This window comes from Vanellus vanellus, assembly GCF_965231255.1.
Source record: "Vanellus vanellus genome assembly, chromosome: 1".
In the NCBI taxonomy this organism is placed as follows: Eukaryota; Metazoa; Chordata; class Aves; order Charadriiformes; family Charadriidae; genus Vanellus; species Vanellus vanellus.
This window is the reverse complement of record NC_138905.1, coordinates 94,145,368-94,166,182: the sequence shown is the minus strand read 5'-3', so window position 1 is coordinate 94,166,182 and position 20,815 is coordinate 94,145,368. Positions and strand designations below refer to the sequence as shown.

The 20,815-nt window shown below is 43.8% G+C and overlaps 2 protein-coding genes across 6 annotated transcripts in view; both read left to right on the top strand.

The window, feature by feature from the left end:
* GRAMD1C (GRAM domain containing 1C) overlaps window positions 1–15,793 on the top strand; it is a 58,408-nt gene extending 42,615 nt beyond the window's left edge. For 3 of the 5 annotated variants that reach the window (XM_082491935.1, XM_082491938.1, XM_082491937.1), the window contains exons 10-18: window positions 5,450–5,596; window positions 6,375–6,493; window positions 7,609–7,751; window positions 9,455–9,558; window positions 10,267–10,446; window positions 12,335–12,392; window positions 12,901–13,011; window positions 13,865–13,970; window positions 15,580–15,793. In XM_082491935.1, the coding sequence (XP_082348061.1) occupies window positions 5,450–5,596; window positions 6,375–6,493; window positions 7,609–7,751; window positions 9,455–9,558; window positions 10,267–10,446; window positions 12,335–12,392; window positions 12,901–13,011; window positions 13,865–13,970; window positions 15,580–15,657 (1,046 nt within the window). In that variant the 3' untranslated portion in view covers window positions 15,658–15,793. The remainder of the gene's footprint in view (window positions 1–5,449; window positions 5,597–6,374; window positions 6,494–7,608; window positions 7,752–9,454; window positions 9,559–10,266; window positions 10,447–12,334; window positions 12,393–12,900; window positions 13,012–13,864; window positions 13,971–15,579) is intronic. The other 2 variants (XR_014269778.1, XM_082491936.1) reach the window with 2 other exon arrangements.
* A 1,338-nt stretch (window positions 15,794–17,131) lies between these two features.
* On the top strand, window positions 17,132–20,302 carry ZDHHC23 (zDHHC palmitoyltransferase 23; the record flags this gene model as incomplete). The annotated part of the gene is made up of 4 exons (XM_082479180.1): window positions 17,132–17,238; window positions 17,575–18,276; window positions 19,015–19,182; window positions 20,035–20,302. The coding sequence occupies 4 exons, from the start codon at window positions 17,132–17,134 to the stop codon at window positions 20,300–20,302; spliced, it is 1,245 nt and encodes a 414-aa protein (XP_082335306.1).
* Window positions 20,303–20,815: the final 513 nt, after the last annotated feature.

Sequence of the window (20,815 nt, the reverse complement as noted above, 5' to 3'; positions counted from 1 at the left end):
CGCTCAGGTGTCCAGGAAAGCTTTCAAAGTCACGGATTGAATTGGCCACCTGCAAGTTGTGATTGTTGCCTGAGGATATACTTTATATTCAAGTAATTTGCCTTTTGCTCACCCACACTACTGCTGTGTTTGCTTGAGTTCAGGTTCAACTTGATGCCTGTCAGGTTGTATCATTTTGTGAATATACCTACTTGAACAGACTGCTGTTTATGCCATACTCCTACACACTTAACAAGCTTCACAAATTAATTGTTTATCCATCACAGGTGTGTCTTTTAGAGCAGCAGAAAGTTTTGGCCTTCAGATGTTTTAGATATCTTGCAGTTTTCCTACCCTCTTAGTACCATATCTGTCTTCTGTCTCTGAATTTTATTTCTTAAGGCAAAGGTCTCCTGTGAAACTGATGGAAAAAAGTCCTGTTGTCTTTCATGCTGCTGTTTGCTTAAGTGATAGCAGTACATACTCCCTATCATCACTGCATTGGTGATGTTGAGTAACTAGAGCATATTAAACTGGAGATGTCCCTTTAAAAGAGAACTGGTTTCTTCCTGCTTTTCTTATTTCTCCTCCCTCCCCCAACCCCAAGACTAGTCCTTTTTTTTTTTTTTTTTTTTTTTTTCTCTCATTCAGAGCAGGATTTTCTAGTTCCACAACACTAATCATTTCTCTGATTCCCTTCATGCTTAGAAATGTTTTTGTCTGTCTTTTATTGCAGTTGCCCCATACTCTTACAAGGTGAATTTCTTCATGCGAATGAAACAAATGAAACTAGCTTTCCCACATGGCAAAGGTTTACTCATGCATTTAATCTGCCTTGTGTCCTCTGTCTCGTACTCAGGCTGCCCATGGAGGTGTCCTGGCAAATAAGGTGAGGGGCAAGCTCAAGACTGTTGTTCTCCAACTCTGGGTCCACCTGACACCCAAAGCTGGAATGCCAGAGCCTTGGCAACACTAGTTCCCTTGCCCTAAGCAATTTTACTCAACAGTGGGTGGCTATAGGTCTCACTGTGCTCCACTGGCCTATTGACCTGCATCTTGGTGCTTTTGTTCCGTTTCATATATTGGAGTATAAATCTCGAGCCATGACAACCTTTTGGCTAAGCTAAAAATTAATATCTGCACAAATTTTAGTTCAAGCACAGAATATATATTTCCAAAATAGAGCCAGGAGATTCTGAACTTCCTCAAATGACTCTCTTGTACGTATGGTTTCTATATGCAATGACAAAGTTCAGCAACAAAATACTTCAAAGAAGAAAGGTGGAAGCAGGAAACTGGAAAACAGTCTTTTCTGTTAGAAAGCTTTACTGTATATGAAGACATCATAAATTCCCAATCTCCATACGTAACTTGACAGACTTACTGTATTGTTTCCGTTTGTATTAATAACCACCTTAAATGTGTGGTCTGTAGGAAAGTATAACTGCTTGCACTGTAGTGCTGTGAGATGGGTACAGTGGTAGCTTGACTTTTCTTGCAGATAGGGTTGAAATACAGGGTGGCTGAGATTAGTTCAGTCCTGTTTTATTGTGTTTGGGTGGTTTTTTTCCCCCCAAGATATGAAATTTTGGATATACAATGTATGTAAGGAGGAGTAGCCCTGTTATCTTGTTGGCATTTTAATCAAAATACTGAAAGCACGTATTTTGTTGACACTATAACTTCCAATTACTTTGGAATTTGGAGGATATATGTTTGAGTTACCTAAAGGCAAAGGGCATAAGTTTTGGGGTTTTTTTTGTTTTTTTCTTGTGAACTGAAAAAAGCTAGCATTGTCTCAGTACCTAAGTTAATTTTGTACTTAGTCTTTTAAAATGTAGGAGAGCTCTTTGATAATGGTTTATATTGCTGATATAGTCCTTTAAATAGATGGTGCCTGGAACATGTTCACTCTAGGAATTGATTTTATTGACTTGATTTCAGGTGTATCTGGTTAAAGGTTCCTACCTGCATACTCTCCATGCAGTGTGCAATTTTTCCTTATACCCAGTGGCATAGAAATCCTCAACAGTACCAAGATTTGCATAGACACTTTTTTTTTTTCTTCTTATCCTCCCCCAAATCCATGGAGTGGAAAAATCAGCCATCTTATTAATTTGTTTGATAGCCTCTGCTTTATCAGTTCAGCTTTCTTAATTTGCTTGTGCTATGTGTTGGCTTCGAGCTGTTAGTTGTTAACAGGAATTTTAAGGACTTTTTTTTTTTTTTTTTTTTTTTTTTTTCCCCCTGCCTCCTTTCTGCCCCTCCAGTTTTCTCTTTCTTTTCTTGCACTGCAGATGTTTTCAAACCTCTGCAATCACTGATGCATAATGGTATTATATTCAAACAGTATTTCACAGCTCACCTTGCAGTGATGAAAGTGACCTTAAGGAAGTGCAAGGCAATAGAGGCGGGAGGGAGCAGATTTGCTGTCTTCATGCTGAACCAGGACATTCTGGGTAATATGTTTTGCTTCTGGATTTTTTTGGCGTCCCTAGGGATCCTAACCTAAAGTCAGAATAATCTCATGTTCTCTTATCAGACAGTAGCTCTAATTCATCTATAAATATATTCAGGCTAAGAGAGTTAGTGGTTGATAACTGCATACTGCTGAGGAGTTAGAACAGCACTGAAAGTTAAGGAATTTGATCAATATCTAGATACTTGCCCAAAACATTTTGTTCGTAAACAGTATTTCTAAGCCAGTCCTAGGTAAAATGTTTGATGTTGCTCTAGTATTGAGGCAGGTAAGTTTATCTGTGCAAGTTAAAACGAACAAAACAGTAGACAAGCATACATATTCATTTGTAGCAGAGATGAGTGGTTAAAGCTTTCTATTCTGTTCAAATTGCAAGCCTGTATACTGTACACTTATACTTTGCTATGCTACTCTTTCTGCTCACTGCTTCATCTAGGATTTCTACAGATAAACTCTGAGAAGCCCAGATGGAAGTGACTTGAAGCTTGTCAAGTTCTCAGTGTATGCAGTGACTTGCTTCAACAGATGTGGAACTCGCAGCAGCATTCATATGTGCACCTTTCAGACCTATAATGTGCAAGATTTCCAGGCTTTCTGGAAAACAGCTGTTTGAATCCTAGCATCTAAAGTAGCTGATGGGCCTGATGTATCAACCCAGTTTCAGTTTGGATTTTTGTGAAAATAATGCTTTATGTGATACACCATTTATTAAATTTTTTTGTTTGGTTTTTCCAAGAGCTGAGAGGGATTGTAAGTAAAAGCATTTTTCTCAATAGATACTCTCATGCACATGGAACTTCATTATTTCTTATTAGAGACATGACTAGGTAGAAATAGCGGAGACAAATCAAGTAACAGGAAACCTTGTATAGACCCATGGGTGCTCTTGCTTAAGACTCAGTAGGAGGAGGACAGACTTTATTCTTGAAGAGTAAAATATCTTGGTAGCAAGCTTTGTCCCTTAAGGTAATAACGCATGGGCTTTGTGCATATCATAAGTTGCTGTGGCTTATCAAATTACCTCACATCAGCAGAAACATAGTAGCTGTCCTCAGGCATTTCAGGTGAACATAAAGTTGTGTTGTTTGGCTAAGCCTCATTGGGCCAAAGGTAACTTGTATTATCTTGTATTGTCTAAGACATATACAAATAGCCTTTGTAGTTGTTTTTTTTTAAGTGGTAGCAGATTTCCTGGGCATGTCAAGGTCCAGCTGAGTAAGACTCAGAGTACCTAGGTTTGAATTACCTGGTGTCTAACTCCATGCATGTTAGCTGAGGCACAATAGGCAAAGGGGATGCCAACACCAGTATCTGAAGCTCCCTGTCTCTTACGGAAAGAGAGGAAGTGGGGAGAGCACTCTGAAAGGAGAGGTCTGTAATGTTGAAGCCTTGTTAGCTGAGGTCAAACTTACAGTTCACTGGGACTGCATTTGACGGAATTAGGTTTAGCTCCAAGAGCAAGTACAGTGAACATTAGCTGAAAACCCAGGCTGAATTTCTGGCTTCCCGCAGAATGTTTCAGCACAGCAGAGTCTATTCTAGCACGTAATGACTGCATATTGGCTGGCTAAATAGGCCTTTTAAAATGCGTGCTTGCTTCCTGTTCTGCCTCACAATCATATAGACTTACTATTGCATAAGCACAACATGACATGGGAAGTCAGTCCATCTCTTCTGCAAGCACAGAACTTTGAACACAGAACTCACTTTGACCACAGAACTCATGCCTCACTTTTGGGGTCCTACATTGAAGCCTGATTAGGACAAAGACAGCTTTTTTGGAGGTGGATGTGTGACAGGGACTTATAGCAGGCTAGAAGCAACGCTGGAGCTGAAGTCTGCTCAGAGTCAGAACTGGATTTCGTTGGGGACTGTTGCGGTGTTTAGTTGCTGCATTTGCATTCATCAATTCTGACTTCTACCAAACAGTAATGTTTTAAGTGCTGTAACCTTAGCCTATAGGCAGCTTGTGAACTATAGCTTGATATTCAAGCTACCTTTGCATTGGTGGCTGGCACTGACCTTTGCTAGCTCTGAGCTTTCATTTGTATTGGTTGAAAGGTTAGGCGTCCTGACTTCCGTCTTGCTTCTGCAAGATTTGCTTTCAGGCTTTTTGTTTTGTTTTAGCGATGTGTGTGGGGTGGTGTTTTGGGGGTTTTTTTGGTAATTATAACTTAGGATGGACTTGTTTCTAAAGCATAAGCAGATTGAGTTGGGGTTGACATAGGAAACTGCTTGCCCTCCGGGTTTATAATTCTATCCCTTATCTCTTGCAAGAGTGGCTGAGACAACCACAAAGCTGAGTCATGCCAGCAACCAACAAAAAGCAGAAATAGCAAAGATCAGTGCTGCAGCCCCAGAATGCTACTGGGGTGCTTGTTGGTGATTTTGAGATAGGGGATGGCAATTAAACATCTTGGTGCACTTTTCAGGACTGCCAAATGGAACAAGGTTCCTCTTGCATTTCTCTTATAAATAGGTATGGAGGGAGGAACAGTTTGAGAGACTGTTTGGGAGTCTGTACCTGGTCTCTCAGACTGTGGACGCTACCAGCATTACAGATGTTAAAAGCAGAATTCTGAAACTAGCCACAAGTAAGAAGAAAGCTAGTGTAGTTTCACTGTCCTGCTTGCTATGCATGTGTTCTTGGTACAATAGCACACGTATTAGTGAAGGCTATGCTAACTTTGTCTTCCCCAATGTTTCCTGTAGGATTACTGAAGGGGTGGGATCTTGTGATGTTGATTTGTCAATTTATGTTTGCACAGGGAAATGGGGAGAGGGAGGACTGGAAAATCAAACCTGGACTTTGCGTCTGAAGACAACCTACCTACCAAATCATGTGCTGCTATCATTACTGGGTTTCTGAGAGTGGGAAAAAAATGCTGATGCAAGCTTGGGAAGGATTTGAGCTGTAATGAAGCTCAGAATATATAAAGTTTCTTCATGATACTGCTCTTTTCTTAATCTGATCTCTCTGCCTTTCCTTAGCAGTGAAGGAGACTGTCTCTGAGAATGATCTCTATGGGAGGCTTTTTATAAACAGAGTTTTCCACATCACTGCAGACAAGATGTTTGAAATCCTTTTCACCAATTCTCACTTCATGCAGAGGTTTCTCAATTCCAGGAGTATAGTAGGTAATATACTCTTCTCCCTTCTGCTCGTGTTGCAAACTATCCCAAAAATTTCAACCTCTGAGAAAAGTTAAAAAGGGCTAAGTTGAATTTTAAGTTCCTCCTTGCTTTAAAAGAATGTTGACGCTTTAAAGTTCCTCTATGAGAGAGGATATTTAAAGCTAGCCTGTTATTTCTGTAATTACTCATATTTGGGGGTAAAAACTTCATTTCGGTGTGCCACAAAACTGCACCTTAATGTCTGAATTTTGGGTAGGCTATTAAGTTGATGCATTCTGTGGGGTATTTCTGATTACATTGTGTCCCAGAAATAGTGAAATGTGTATGGCTGGCACACAGTTCCTAAACGATACTCACAGGCTTTAATTTTCTGGATGAGTAAATTTTACTCACTGAGATAATAAGAACAGAAAATTAAGTCTAAAAGGGTAATATTTATTCAGTGTCAGCTTGGAAGGCAAAGTGGCAAAAGCTTTTGATAATGCTAAGTGAATCTATTCAACTTTAAACAGATGGGAAATGACCTATTTTTATTTAATTGCTTACTCTTCTCCCCACCTTCAAGTCTCTTTCAGTAGGCTCAGGTTAAGATACTTAGTGCCTCATCTTTGTTCATCAGTAAACTACAATTTTCACTTTTCCTGCAAAAAAACACAACCATTTAGAATCATTTTTCTGTCTCTGTCCCTACTGCTGTTCTTAAACTGTTAAGATATGAAAGGGCAGATATAATGCCTTTTATGTAATCTGCATGTGAGATTTTGCATAATTTCTCATCTAGATGCTGTATCAACCCCTTGGAATAGAGATTCCAGTGGCAATCAGTTGAGGACTTTGACGTACACTGTGACAATTAACAATCCACTTTGTGGGAAGTTCACAACTGCAACGGAAAAGCAGGTACTCTGTGTGTGCCCTTTAAAGCAAGGGAGAGGTCAACTCTATGGTCTGTCAGAGGTCTGACAATGGATTAGAGTTCAGTGAGCTAAATGTGGATCTGCAGTTTAAACATAGTATCTCTAAGGGTAGGTAGCTGCCCCCTCACCATTAGTGAGCAAATGCTGATGATATCAAAGAGGCTTTCTACTTTTACAGATGGCTGTAAACTTCTCCCACAAAGTCTGTGGGGAAAAGTGTTAACACTTATGAATTGGTGTGTGAAAGGATGCAATGAAATGCTTTTGGTGTCCACTTCTGAGGTTCCCAGTAAGAGAGGGAGAGATGGAAAGAGTCTAGTAAAGGGCCACTAAGATGATTAAGGGGCTGGAGCACCTCATATGAGGAACGGCTGACAACTGGGACTGGTCAGCCTGCAGAAGAGAAGGCTCATGAGGGATCTTACAATGTATATAAGTATCTGAAGGGAGAGTGCAAAGACGACCAAGCCAGGCCTTCACCACCAAAGGCCACACCTTTCAGTGGTCCCCAGTGGCAGGACCAGAGGCAATGGCACAAGCTGAAACACAGGTGGTTCCCTCTGAACATCAGGAAACACTTTTACTGTGAGGGTGATGGAGCACTGGAACAGATTGTCCATAGAGGTGGTTACGTCCCCTTCATTGGAGATATTGGAAAGCCATCTGGACATGGTTCTGGGCAACCAGTTCTAGATGGCCCTCCCTGAGCAGGGTTCTTGGACGAGATGACCACCAGAGGTGCCTTCCAATCTCAACTATTCTGTAATTCTGCTTTGGTAAAGGTCTCGTATGTCAGTCTCAAAGAAGAGCTGTGGTCACGAGTCAGTGGCCAGCCTTGCATCTGGTGCTTGAAATGGCAGTGAGGAAGTACTGCTGCTGCCACCTATGTTGGCTCTAGCAGAAGGCATCTTCTCTTTCCCTACCCCATCTATACTTGCCATTCTTAACTGGCTTTTATTGTGGTTGTTCAGGCTTTCTCCCTACTCTAGTTCACTTCGAGTTGGTGGATCTAGCCTAAGAAATTCAGACTGAAAGGGGGGGATAAAAAAATCAGGTACCATGAATATACCTTCTTATTTTTGTTTTCTTTTATGGTAGATCCTGCATAAGCAGAGTCAGAAAGGTCAGTCTTATCAGGTGGATGCTGAGGTACTGACCCATGATGTTCCCTACCATGATTATTTCTACACTGTGAACAGATACTACATCAGCCGCACATCCAGTCACAAGTGTCGATTACGGTAAGCCTGAGTGGTGCACAGTGGGAGGAGAGAAGCCGAGGCATGTATGTTACAGGTTGAAGTGTGTTTATCAAAAGATCTGCTAACATCATAGAGAAGGTCAGTTTCTCTTGAAGTTGGGGATCTCCTCTGAAAAATAAGCTTGGTTTATCTCATAGCATGAATGCAGTATTTGGATCTCATTAATTCAGTGAGAAACTTAACTCTTACGTTGACCCTATGAAGTACAGAACTCATGCCCAAGACTGAACTGGGTTCTGACCAGCCTTGCATTTTTGAGTGCAGCTGTGTGAATGGGATAAATTGGAACTACCTGAGATGTTTTGTTACAAAGTTTCCCAGATATCCTTGCTAAGGGCCTGCAGAGGAGGATGGTTCACAGGAAGGTGCAGGGAAGACGGAACATACCTACTTTTGCAGGGTACTCCAGTGAATCAGGCTTCATTATTAAACTCTACAAAGATAAGTCTTAAAAGGCACTTCCCTTTCCTCTCCTGTCTGTTGTAAACGCCTGAAGTGATCAAGTTCTGTATTCAGTGTGTTTGTGTCACTTTCTGATTATGTAATCCTTGGTAGTTTTTCTGCTGTCTTTAGTAAGGCCTTTTATCTCAAACTTCACCAGTACCCAGGAAAGGTAAGCAAGCCTGAATTTTATTCTGGCTTATCTCAGGCTATCAAAGTGCTGAAGACTCCCTCTCTACTGAGAGGAGAAGGGCAGAAAGGTCCTTGAACAACTGTTTTGGATTATTTGAGTGAGTCATTCTTCCTCTTTGAGGGTGATATTTGTTTTATCTGAGACACATGGCAACCCTAGGGTAGGAGCAAAAACCTAGGTTTCAATATGGTGCACAGAGCATACATGTATAGAACAGAAGGTGCATGGTGGTGTTACAGTTAGCTTTATTATACTGCTTTTAAAATGGCTCAAAAACTCTATGAAAGGTGCTGTTTTGTTAGGCTAGGAACACAGTGGGCTTACATTGATTACTTGAAAATGTAGAAAAAAGTGTATTCTGGGATGGTTGGTGTTCTTGACTTACACAAATCAAGACCACAGGCTATCCTTTTGTCCTTTATGAAGAGCTTTGGGATTCATTCAGTTGTTAGAAGCAGCCCTCTGAAGGATTCTGCTGCAATTCATTTTTATTCTGGAAGCATTATTGATTAGCTTGACCTGGGGAATGAAAGGCAGGAATGTCACTTCCCCTCTGTCATGTGCACATAAAGACAGATTTTAATTTCTGTCTGCTCAGGGTATGATCTGAGCACTTGGTGCGTGAGTGGTGATAACGAATTTCTCCTGCTGCCATTGCAGTGCCCATGTAACACATTGTGTGTATACATACAAAGTAAAAAGCAGGACTTTACAATCTGAAAGCCTGAAGCCTATTTTAAATGTATGTTAAAATGAGAACACTTCAGAGGGCAGAAATTCCCTGCTAGCCTGTGTCTGAAGGAAAACACTTCGTAGCGTTTTCCCTAATTTGGATGCTCAGATCTCCTGAGGCTTTAGCTAGATATATTGTCTTTGCTACTGTCTGTCTTTTACCTTGCTTTGGTGTGAGTGCTGCCCAGGTGGAAAGCCAAGGCAGTTCCAGTTGGTATTTCAGATTATGGATAGAGGCCTGCTTTTGATCAGAGACTTCTGCTGTCACTGTGCTACCTAGAAGAGTAGACTTTCACTATTGCATTCTGTTTATTAGGGTTTCTGCAGAAGTGAAATACAAAAAACAGCCTTGGGGCCTTGTCAAGTCGGTAATTGAGAAGAATACCTGGGGAGGAATACAGGAAAACTTCAAACAACTTGGTGAGGCATTTTCTTCTTTGTGCTGGAGTAAGGAGGCTACCTTTCCTATGTATGCTTTCATGTCTGTCAAACTCGGTTCCTTGAAGAACAGTTTGAAAAGAGGGCAACACCAAAGGAACCTCCAAGTCAGAAGTTCTTGTCATCAATATATCTGCCAATTCCAGGGTGCAAAAGAAGCCTGGTAGCTTAATGCTAACAAGGAGCTCTTGTATACCTTGTCAGTAATTGCTTTCTGAAGGAAACATGAGGAGCAGCAGGAAAGCTGTTACTCTCAACTGCATGTGCCTACCTTAAGTATTTCCTTGATGGTGTGTATGAAAAAAGAACCAGTGGCACCTGGCAGGCTCCCTGGGTCTGTCAACAGCCTGGCCAGCCACAGCAGCAGACTCAGTCTAAGGCAATTCCTAATCTCAGTCTAACAATGTCTTGAAGTGCTCCTCCAGCTGCTGTCTAACATATCATTAGACAATCCTGTATAGGCCAAATGTACATCATACCTGAGAAGCGTACTAAATGCCACCTAGCAAATAGGATAGGTGGCATAGGTTAAGGTGTAGTTTATGTCAATTAAGTGTTTTAAGTTTATTTACTAGAAGGTGCACTTATTCCTTTCACTACCACCCTCCATATCTCACAACTTAAGTCTTCAGTGCTAGGCTTTTCAGCTTTCCTTTTGAAAGGTCAGTAACCTTATTTTTTCCACTGCAGAATCAGATCTCCTAATGGAGGAATATGCAATTAATCAGTCCATAGAAGACTCTGGAAAATTAGTTGCCCTGAGACGAAGACGACGCACTTTACACCGGAGTCTAGCAGAATCGCTTCCCAAACGCTCTTCCCAACACTCTGCTGGTGATATGGGAGTAGAGTCCCAGGGCAGCATAATAGGTAGGAATTTTTATATCAATTGTTTTCCAAAAGGTGCGTTCAGGAAACTTGACTTTTAAAGTAGTGCAAGAGTAACACTTGTGTGTATATTACTCTCATTGTCTTTAATTGGTGTGACAGCAAATGCTCTGGTGTGTTCAGGCTTGCATAAAATAAATTTGGAGCATGCATAGTCACTTTTATGATAAGTATCTCATGAAATAAAACCTAATCTCACCCTCTATTTTTAAAACGAACAAAAACCAACCAAACCCAAAAATGCTGTGCTATACCTGTATAGGATTGAAAATGAGACAGACTCAGAAAGAAATTTAACTTGAATTTTATGAAGTTGCTGAAAAATTGCTCTTTCTTCAAATAACTGCACACGCAACTCATGAGTTGATTAAACTTTAACTGTCACTTGCCTCTCAGCCCTATTGTAGAATCATAGAATCATCTAGGTTGGAAGGGACCTTTAAGATCGAGTCCAGCCATCAACCTAACACGGCCAAAACCACCAGTCAACCATATCCCTAAGCACCACGTCTACCTGTCTTTTATATACCTCCAGGGATGGTGATTCCACCACTTCCCTGGGCAGTCTGTTCCAATGTTTGACAACCCTTTCAGGTGGCTGTAGAGAGTGATAAGGTCTCCCCTCAGCCTCCTCTTCTCCAGACTAAACAACCCCAGTTCCCTCAGCCACTCCTCATAAAACTTGTCTAGACCCTCACCTACTTCGTTGCCCTTCTCTGGATGCTCATCTCTTACTTGATCTTTTTTGTTATTTTTTTTAATGCTAAAAAAGAGTCTATTTCCTGTCTGCTTCTGTAATTTCTGTGTCACCGAAGCATTTCTTGCAGTTCCACTGCCACTAGGCATGGCAGGCTTGGACATTAGCGTATGCAATATTAGCTACAGCTACAGAGATGAGGAACATCTGTGCACTAATGTGTACCAGAGAATAGTGGATTTCATGACACAAGTTGTATTGTAAATACTGAAGTAGGAGCAAGTGTCCTCCCCTAAAGGAAAAAGGGAGACAACACTGAGTATAGCACTGAGAGAGCATTTGGGTCAACAGCATGTGTAATGGACTGTTTACACAGCTGAGATTGCTTCCTGATTACTTAATTTTGCTACTGCTGCTCCACCTTTTCAGGTGAGTGTGTCTGTCTCAGTATACACTACAGCTTTCATGTATGTCCTTTGTCCGGGGCAGGAGATGTGAATGTAAGGAACTGGTTTAGGAGAACAGGTAATTGTATTTAAAGATCAGCCTGCCCACAGTGGTAGGTGATTTGCTGCTCAGTTTGGAGATGACATGCACACTTCCTCTCCTTCACTAGTGTCTGGCCCTGTTGCCTGACAACTAGCAGATGCTGTTTTGAAAGCCTGTCTTCAGGCCAATACATGTCCCATCCTTACTGGCTTAGTTTAAGTAACAAGAAAACTTGATTTGACACTGGTTGTCGGAAAGACTAATGTGGCCAGGAGAACAAGCAAAAGAGACCCTCTTTGCAGCCTGTCTCTGCTCATGTGTGACTAGCAGTGTGTGTGCTGAATGAGTGTTAGTAATGGATGGACCGTAGCCTTCTCATACTATCTAGGTTTAATGTGAACATACATACCCCAGCGCTGTGTTCTCCACAGCATACTGGAGTAGAGGGAATCCTGCTCCTTATGGAAGAGCCTGACTGTCCAACTGACTTCTCTGAGATGACTGCAAAAATGCCTTGGTGAACGTTGGATATGATCTAGTGCACCCACACGATTTGTTATTTTTTTCCATCAGAAGCTGTTGAGCTATTCTGTGTGAAATGCTGGGCACTGACATGTATCTGCAGGCATCCTTTAGGAATATTCTTCAGTACTTTTTAACCTCCTTCTCTTCCATGCCCTATAGGAAGGAAAAGAGATGCTGTAAGTAGGACCACCACCATCATTGTAGTAATGAGTGTCTTGTAAGTACTCACTTGCATTAAAGTGTGGTTTGACTCAAGCTCATCTTGGTCTTTACCTGTATTTGTCTGTACCTCACTTGCATGTTACCATTGCACATAGCATGATAGATCCTAACCTAATTTGAATGGAGCACTCAGGTATAGGAGGGGAATTGATTGACTTAAGAAGTGACACACAGAATGAAAATGCTGACTTGCCAAACTAGTCTACCTTGCAGGTTTACTTAGGTCTGATCCAAAAAAAAAAAAAAGTCTAAGACTTACTCATTCCTAGTTTTAAAAGCTCCAAGAGGAGACACTGTTGTCATTCCTATTGTTTGCTATTATACAGCTTAACACTAACTGCTAAGAATTGGATAGATCTTTATCTTCAGTATAGTGCTGCCCTGCTGTTTTTTCCTCCCAGAAGGGTTCTCTTTTCTTAGCTGCTTTTAGCTCAGGTTTTGTTTTTGTAGCATTGCAACCGAAATTGTTACAGGACTTGATTTTTGTTTTCTTCTCTCTACAGTTTGCTGCTCTTGGTCTTGCTGAATATAACACTGTTTCTCAAACTGTCAAAGATAGAGCATGCAGCTCAGTCCCTCTATCATGTCCAGCTTCAGGAAGAAAGCTCTTTGAAGTAAGTTGAATTCACAGTCTTTGCTTGCTTTCTTCCTTGGCTTATGTGAGAATCTGATCTAAAGAAATAAATTTTGAACAATGAACCTTGATGGTAAATTTTCATAAAGCTGCTGGGGCTTGCTGCTCTTCTGTGGTCTGTGCTGATATCCAGTGACATGTCTGACTGCATCTTGCAGTAATAAATTTCTCCTTTGACAAGCTGTTTTTTGGGGGAGTGTTAACCTTAGCTTGTATTTATCACCCTGCTGTGACTCATCTTGTGTGAATATCATAGTGCTGATCGCAGAACCAAAGTGCTCACTTCATCCTGTGTGAAGCAAAATTATCTCAAATGTAATGTTAAAGATTCATTTAGCTTTTTCGTTCTTTCTGTGAGTCTCCTGCTAAATCTCCTATCCCCCTCAAACTTTTGTTAGGTGGCTTTTGTATTCAGACACATGGAAGAAGCTCAGATGTTGCTTTCTTTCTTGAATATGGTATCAACAAACTAGTTAAAAACATAACCTGATCTTGAGTATTGAAGTAGTGTGGTGACCTCCTCTGGTGATCATCTTGGAACTGATTTGAGTAACTTTCTTTGCAAGAAGGATCTTGCCCTCTTAAGTGTGAAAACTTATGCTGTAGACATAATGTGAACTCATTTGGCTGTGGCGGCCATTGTCTACGAAGGTCCGAGACAGTATTTTCAAGGCAACAGGGATTGAAATTCAACTGCAGGCAGCTTTTTATGTGGCTTTTGAGAAAGGATGCTTTTGGCAATGGCGGAGCAATGGTGGCAGAGAGCAGTTGCTTTTAGAAAGGCATTGGAGGTGCTTTTTTCGGGTTTCTGATGTAATCTTAATCTCTTTCAGCATATCCCCAGAAATGGTATCAAAAGAGGAGATCCCTCAGTACGATAAAGAACAGGTTAAACACGTAAAGGGAGTTTTGAGAGACTCAATTGAAATGCTTGAGCAGGTAGGTCTGACAAACTTTCCTGGTGACATTCTTGTTTCTCAACAACCCAAGTTTTTTTCCCTTATGCCATCAGAGCTTTTGTTTGACGTTTTCTAATACTAATGAAAGTTTCCATGACTCCCTGATGTGTTTTGTCCTAGGCTTAAATTTGGTACATAGACATGTTTCTGATGTTTTGGGTTGTGGGTTTGGTGTGTTGTTTTTTTTTTTTTTTACTAAGATTAAATATTCATGTCAATTTTCTTAAACCTGTCAAGTACGTTTATTGATGAGATGTGTTGATGCAATTCTGAATCATGACAAAGCAAAGACTGGAGTAATTCAAAACGGATCTTCTTTTCTAAGAAGACTCAAAACATAATGTTAAGTATTTGCCCACCTTGTTATGGGGTTTCTTCATTCAGGTTTATCCTGGCTTTTGCTCCCCACTAGTCTTCTAGATGTTGGTGAGAGCTTCACTTACCCTTGGTATCAATGGGGCACCTAATCTCCAGTGAAAAATAAATAAATTCTACAGATCATATGTTTCTGAGAGGCTCTATAGCTATGGAGTTAATCTTCCTTTCTTCCCAGTAATTTACACTTCTAGGCTCTTATATACTACAAATGCAATATAAAAAAATGCTGTTGTGTTTCTGTGATCCTGAAGTCCAGGACTAGTAAACCCCTAGGCTGAAATTTCAATTCAGTAAGTGAAGGACAGTAAATTCATACTTTGGGTTTTTTTACTTATAACCTACGAATGTTCTGATTTTAAGTTCTTTTATTAAATCTTAAAATGTGACAGAAGAAATTATTAGATTAGGAAAGCTGTGGGGGAGTTCACATGTACCTCTATCCATCACCAGTTTGCTCTGTGCTCTCCCACGCACTAAAGGAGGGTAGAAAAAGAAGCCATTTTTGATACTCCTTGTTCAGAGGTGTCTCTGAACACAAAATTGCTATTAATCTATTAACCATTTTGATCACAGCTTGAAAAAGCTGGAGTGCTGGAAATTTCACTGTGGAAATGAATTTCCTGTTTTCCATGCCCTTTTCAGATTCTCTGCTTACTACCCAGAAAATAACTAATTCTGAAGTGTTAAATTGCCTTTTGAACAGACAGAGTGTGGGGGGGAAAAAAAGTGAGAATTCAACCATCTTTTTCATCCCAAATAACACTTTTTGTTTGGAAGTCATGACACATCTTGGTGTCTGGTACCTTGTGTTTTCTGAGGGTTGTCAATAATCTAAACACATTTTTTTTTGCACCAAAATGCACTGGGAGGGCCAGGTATTAAAATAAAACTCATGCTTTGCTGTCATGTTCCTTAGAGTATTTGCTATAAACATTAACTGTGACTAAAAATGACTGGGATGGCTTATCTTCTGCATTATTGTCTGGCGAGGTACTTTATGGTACTGGACTGTTAGTAATTATAAACTGTACAGAGTATAGCTTTTAGAGCGCAGGAAGGCAACTGTTTATAGAAGCAGGGAGGAGGAAATAGCATGAAATTTTTACAAGAAAAGGGGGAGGGAGACATTATTTTCCTGCTATCACTCACCCATGCAGGAGACTAACTTAAGTAATTGGGGGGTGGGTATGATGGGTTTTATATTTTCACAGCTAAAGATCTCCCTTTCCATGCTCCAAAGAAGCTTTGACCACTTGAACAGGACACAGAGCGGCAAGACTGAGAGTTAATACCCACATCAGCTCTTCTGTTCAAGACATCAGAAGGAGAGATGTGTGTGTGAGGACTTGCGGGGTAGGGATTGTAACTGTCACCTTCGGACTCTTTACTATCTGGCTAAAAAGCTGCACGGAATAAAGGTTTCTGGAAGAAGTGAGTTGGGTTCTGCATTCCTGTAGCCTGGCGATGTGTCTGCCCAGGATACAGGGCTGGCAGGAGAGTCTTGCTTACAAAGGGTGCGGAGCTCTCAAATCCCGTGGTGAGCGAGCGAGGGCAGTTGTACTGCTGTGCCTAATGGATCTGCAAATTTTGGAGGAGGGGAGAACACTCCCAGCAGAGAGCTGAGCTTGTCTTTAAGGAAATCATAGCTTTTTATGTCGACTTGAAAAGTGACCATCAATGAAGAGTGTTTTGGAGAAAAAGAACAGGTAGTGGTTTCACACCTGCAGGATATTTCTTTCTTTTTTTTTTTTTTTTTTTAGCCATGGGGACTTTGCAAAACAAGTCACCATCTTTAAGGATGAATATTTCTAAGATTAATTAACGAAACAGGAAAACGCTTGATCCCTCTCTGCTAAATCTCTCTTGCATGCTGTGCGCTTTGGCAGACTGCCTTCTGCCATATGCTTGTAGCTCTCCCAGAGAAATCTCAGCCCTCAGTATTTTCCCTTCCATCGAGGGCTGCTCTTCAGTCCTGTAGCGTGGTGTGCCTGCTGGTGATGAAACACCTTTTCTTCTGCCTTCAAGCTTTTTTTTTTTTTTTTTTCTTCCTAAGCAGGTTGACAGAAGGAAGATGAAAATAAAAATTAAAAGCAAGGGAAGTGGCGCTGTCGCCGGGGGGGGGACGGACTCAGCCCATGTTTGTAGGGCAGTTGCTGGCTGGTGTGGCTGAGTTCGGTGATGCCAACAGCCGGTTTTTTGGGTTCCTGCAGCTGCAGGCCAGGGCAGGTGGGTGATTTGGAGGCTGCTGGGGTCGGTAGGTTTAAACACCCACGGTGGCTGTTGCGCCGCGTGGGAAACTTTTCCCAGCCCTGCGTGTCCCACCCCGGGGAGCAGCAAAGCTGACGGCGGCCACCGCCACCGCCCCCGCCGTGCCCCGGCCGCCACTTGTTGCTCTGGCCCTTTAAGCCAGGTGCCGCCGCGTCACGGCCAGTCCCGCCCCTCCCGCGCACACATTGGGCCACTCCGCCGTCAGGTGGATGGGCTCGGGCCGGGGGCGGGGGGGGCGTGTCCCCTCACACACCCCGCGACCACCACCACCTGCACACCTCCGCGCACGGGAGGTGCTTGGGGCGCGGGCGGCCAATGGCGGCCGGGCTCCGCTGAAGGGGGCGGGGCCGCTGTGGAGGAGGTGGTGGCGAGCGCGAGGCACCTGCGGCTGTTGGGGAGGAGGGGGGGAGTGGGGCGGGGCGGCTGCCGCGGCAGCGCTGCCGGGCGAGCCGCGTCCCGGGCCCGGCGGCGGCTGAGGCAAGGGCAGCGGCGGCAATGGAGGAGCCCCTCTGCTGCTGCGAGTACGTGGACCGGAGGGGCGAGAGGAACCACCTGGCGGCGTGCTGCTGCGACTGCGAGGACCTGGACGAGGGCTGCGAGAGGTAACGGCTACCCCGCTCCGCCGGGCCCTTGCGAGACACACCCTCCCCACACACCCCCTTGGCCGGGGGCGCTCAGGCTGTCCCCTCGCCTGGCGGGGAGCCCCGCGGACAGACGGTCCTTCCGCCTCGCCCCGGCGGGGCAGCCGCCCTGGGGGGAGCGGAGCTGCGCGCCGCTGCTCGGGGAAACTCGACGGGAGAGAAGGGGGAAGCGGCGGCGGGCGGGCGGGCCGTGCCCGGCTCGGGGCAGGCTGGAGGGGCGGGAGGAGGCAGGGGAAGGGCCACGGGGGTGGACACGTCCGCTAACCGGCGCCTGTGCTCCCCTCTTCCCCCAAACAGGTGGCTGACGTGCAAATCGTTGCCGCCGGGAGCTCTGGAAAGAATCGCCGACACCGTGGCCGACCGGGTGCGGGTCCCCTGGTTCTCGGGGGCCGTGAAGGTCAACGTCAGCCTCGTGCCGCCTCTGGTGCTGCTGCCCGTCTTCCTCCACGTGGCCGCTCTGCACTTCCTGCTGGGGCTCGTCGTCTTGACGTCTCTGCCCGTGGTGGTGCTCTGGTATTACTACCTCACCCACAGGAGGAAAGAGCGGACTCTCTTCTTCTTGAGCCTGGGGCTCTTCTCCTTGGGCTACATGTACTACGTGTTTCTCCAGGAGGTGGTTCCCCGAGGCCACGTGGGGTATTCCCAAGTGGTCACTCTCACATGCGGGTTAATTCTTATGCTTGCAGCCCTGTCTCGAGCCAAGAAAGACCCTGGCTACCTTCCCATCCCAGCAAGTGACATAAAGTCATTGCACCAGGGTTTGCCCAAAAAGAGTGTTAGAGGGAGTTCCAACGGGCTCCATGGCATCACCATGTCAGGAGCTGCCAGCGGGCGTGCTGTGAATGGGGAGGCCAAAGGCTATTCCAGGATGTCAGCTGAGGAGCCAGAAGGTGTGAAAAAAGACTGGTGCACTAAATGCCAGCTGGTCAGACCAGCCCGAGCAGGGCACTGCCGGCTTTGTGGCAGGTGTGTAAGGAGACTGGACCATCACTGTGTCTGGTAGGTTTTGCACTGCTGAAGCTACTTGTGTGTTCTTTCTCTTCCCACCCTCCCTGTTTAAGTTAGCTTCTTTTTTTACAGTCCCTATCTAATGGGATTGCTTTTGTTATGTCCAAGACCTGGTGATGTTCTTTAAAATGGTAAATTTTTATTTACCATTTTAAAAAGCAATTTAAATAACTTTATTGTAAGTGAGTTAACCTGATAACTGGTAACTTCTACAGCACACTTCAGAATTGCCTTTGTTTCTGTACTGGTTTTCATCTGTTTGATTGGGGGTTCTTTTTGTTTGTTTGTTGTTTTTTTTTTTTTTTTTTTGCTTGTGTTTTTGGTTTTTTGGGTGGTTTTGTTGGTTTGGTTTTGTTTTTTTTTTTAGACTTGGTCTGTGGAGCACTAGCAATTCTGTAGTTAACTTGCATTAGTGCTCTCCTGGGGCAAGGGAACCCAAAGCTGCACTGAGGAGCAGTAGGGTATAGACATGTTTCAGCAAAGGATGCTACATTTGCTAAAGTTTGAGGCAAATGGTCTACTGCTGTTACCCTACTGGTCTATTGACATGTGCCTATAAACTTTATGAAAAAGCTATGAAGCTTCTTTGAACCTGTTTCAAAGTTCTTAGCATGTGTTGTATGGAAGGACCTTGGAAATTGGGTTCTCTGAGAGCTGGGGGAGGGAGGAGGAAAGAGAAGCTAGTTTATTTTCTTTTTAAGCAAAGTAATCTCTTCTTTCCTTTTGGAGGATTAACAGCTGTGTAGGGGAGCAGAACCACCAAGCATTCATCCTTGCACTCTCCTTCTTCATGCTCACCTCTGTGTATGGGATTACGTTGACCCTGCACACCGTCTGTAGGGACCGAACTCCATTTGTGGCATTGTTCTACTGCCCCGGGGCCTATTCTGACTACAGGTGAGATGTCTGGGAGAGAGCTGGGGTGGGAACTCAGTCCTGACCAGGTAGTTTAGCTCCTGTTCCTCATTCTGTGCTCTAAGCCAGTGCTGTTGGCTGTTAAACCTGACCAAAAAGTGCTCCCTAAAGAGCTCTGGAAAGCAGGGATGCATCACTGCTTTTGCCAAGGTGGGGAGCCTGAGGCTCAGAGACATCTTGCTGTTTATTTGGAAAAAGTTGTTAGAGGAGCTGGGATTTGAAGTCTTTATATATTGCGTCCTGTATAGGAGATACACCCTTAACTACATTTGCCAACAGAAGCAGGTAACAGTCTGACAGTCTGGAATTCATGTGCTGTCTCTCCCTCTCATCACTCACTGTTTATCTTGTGACTCTTCCTCCAAGTTATCTGCTTAGAACAGACAGCATTAGTATGCCTTGTCTGGCAGGGAGGGTGGTGAGAAGTGTCGGACAGGAGTTCAGAGACTGGCACTGCCATTGATGGGCAGAGTACGGTAGCACGAGTGACTCCACCTTCTTCTGTACTCTGTTTCATGATCTGTTGAGCGTAAGCATCGTTGTGTCCTTAAATAAGGACCAAGTACCTTTACAGCAGTAAGAGTAAAGAGCTAGGTAGTGCAAAAGCAATGTGCAAGAGTAGCTCTGGTAGTGCTAAAAGCTCTCATTAACTAAGCCCTGAAGCTTTAATTTTGAGAAAGCTTTTAAGGATTATCTGATGAAAGCAGCAAAGTGAGATCACTGTGGCAGATGTAGACAGGGATTTGAAAGGACAGTGATTACCAGGGAAAGTCACTCTAAAGCAGCTGCTCCAAAACTAAATGGCTTCCTTCCCATCTTTTTCCCTGCTGCCAGCTCTGCTCTGTCGTTCACCTGTGTGTGGTACTGTGCCATTGTAACAGCTGGCATGGGATACATCCTCCTTATCCAGCTGTTGAACATCAGCTACAACGTGACCGAGAGGGAAGCTCGGCTGGCTCTACGGGACAACACTGGGCGCAGGCTCCTGGGTGGGTTAGTGATAGACACTGGCCAGTATAACAGGGGATTCCTATGCAACTGGGGCCACTTCTTGAGCCTGGGGTCTTCTCCTCCACAGCGCTCTGCTGAAGACATCGTGTGACACCCCTCTTTCTGCAGAGATGACGTTGACTGACTTTCTTTAGCAGGGGAACGGCCCCTTCCACTAGGACTCCCTCCTCCCACACCCTTCCTTTGTGGTTGGTGTATGGGCTGCCTATCCCATCACTGACAACATCGGAGGCTTTCCCAGGCAGAATGGTTCTTTGCGTGCTTTCAGCCAGCAATAGGATGCAGAAAGCAGTAAGCCATATGCACAAACCTGGAGAGAAGGAGCCTGCTGCCTTTTTCCACTGTGGGGAACTTTGTGCAGCTCAGCTCAGCAGGAAGAAGAGCACAAGGCTTTGAGAACTTGAGTTTTCGTTAGATGTGAACCCTGGTATCAAGAGGAACCTTCAGAGCATGCACTGGTTCCTGCAAAGGTTAAGGAATTCCTGGCTTCTACCTACATGCGACACTTCAGAGATGGCAGGAGGGTGAACTTTTGATACAGATAACAGATGGACCGCTGCAGAAGCCAGGCTCTTAGGCTAAAAGAGACTGTGTCTAGGCAGTC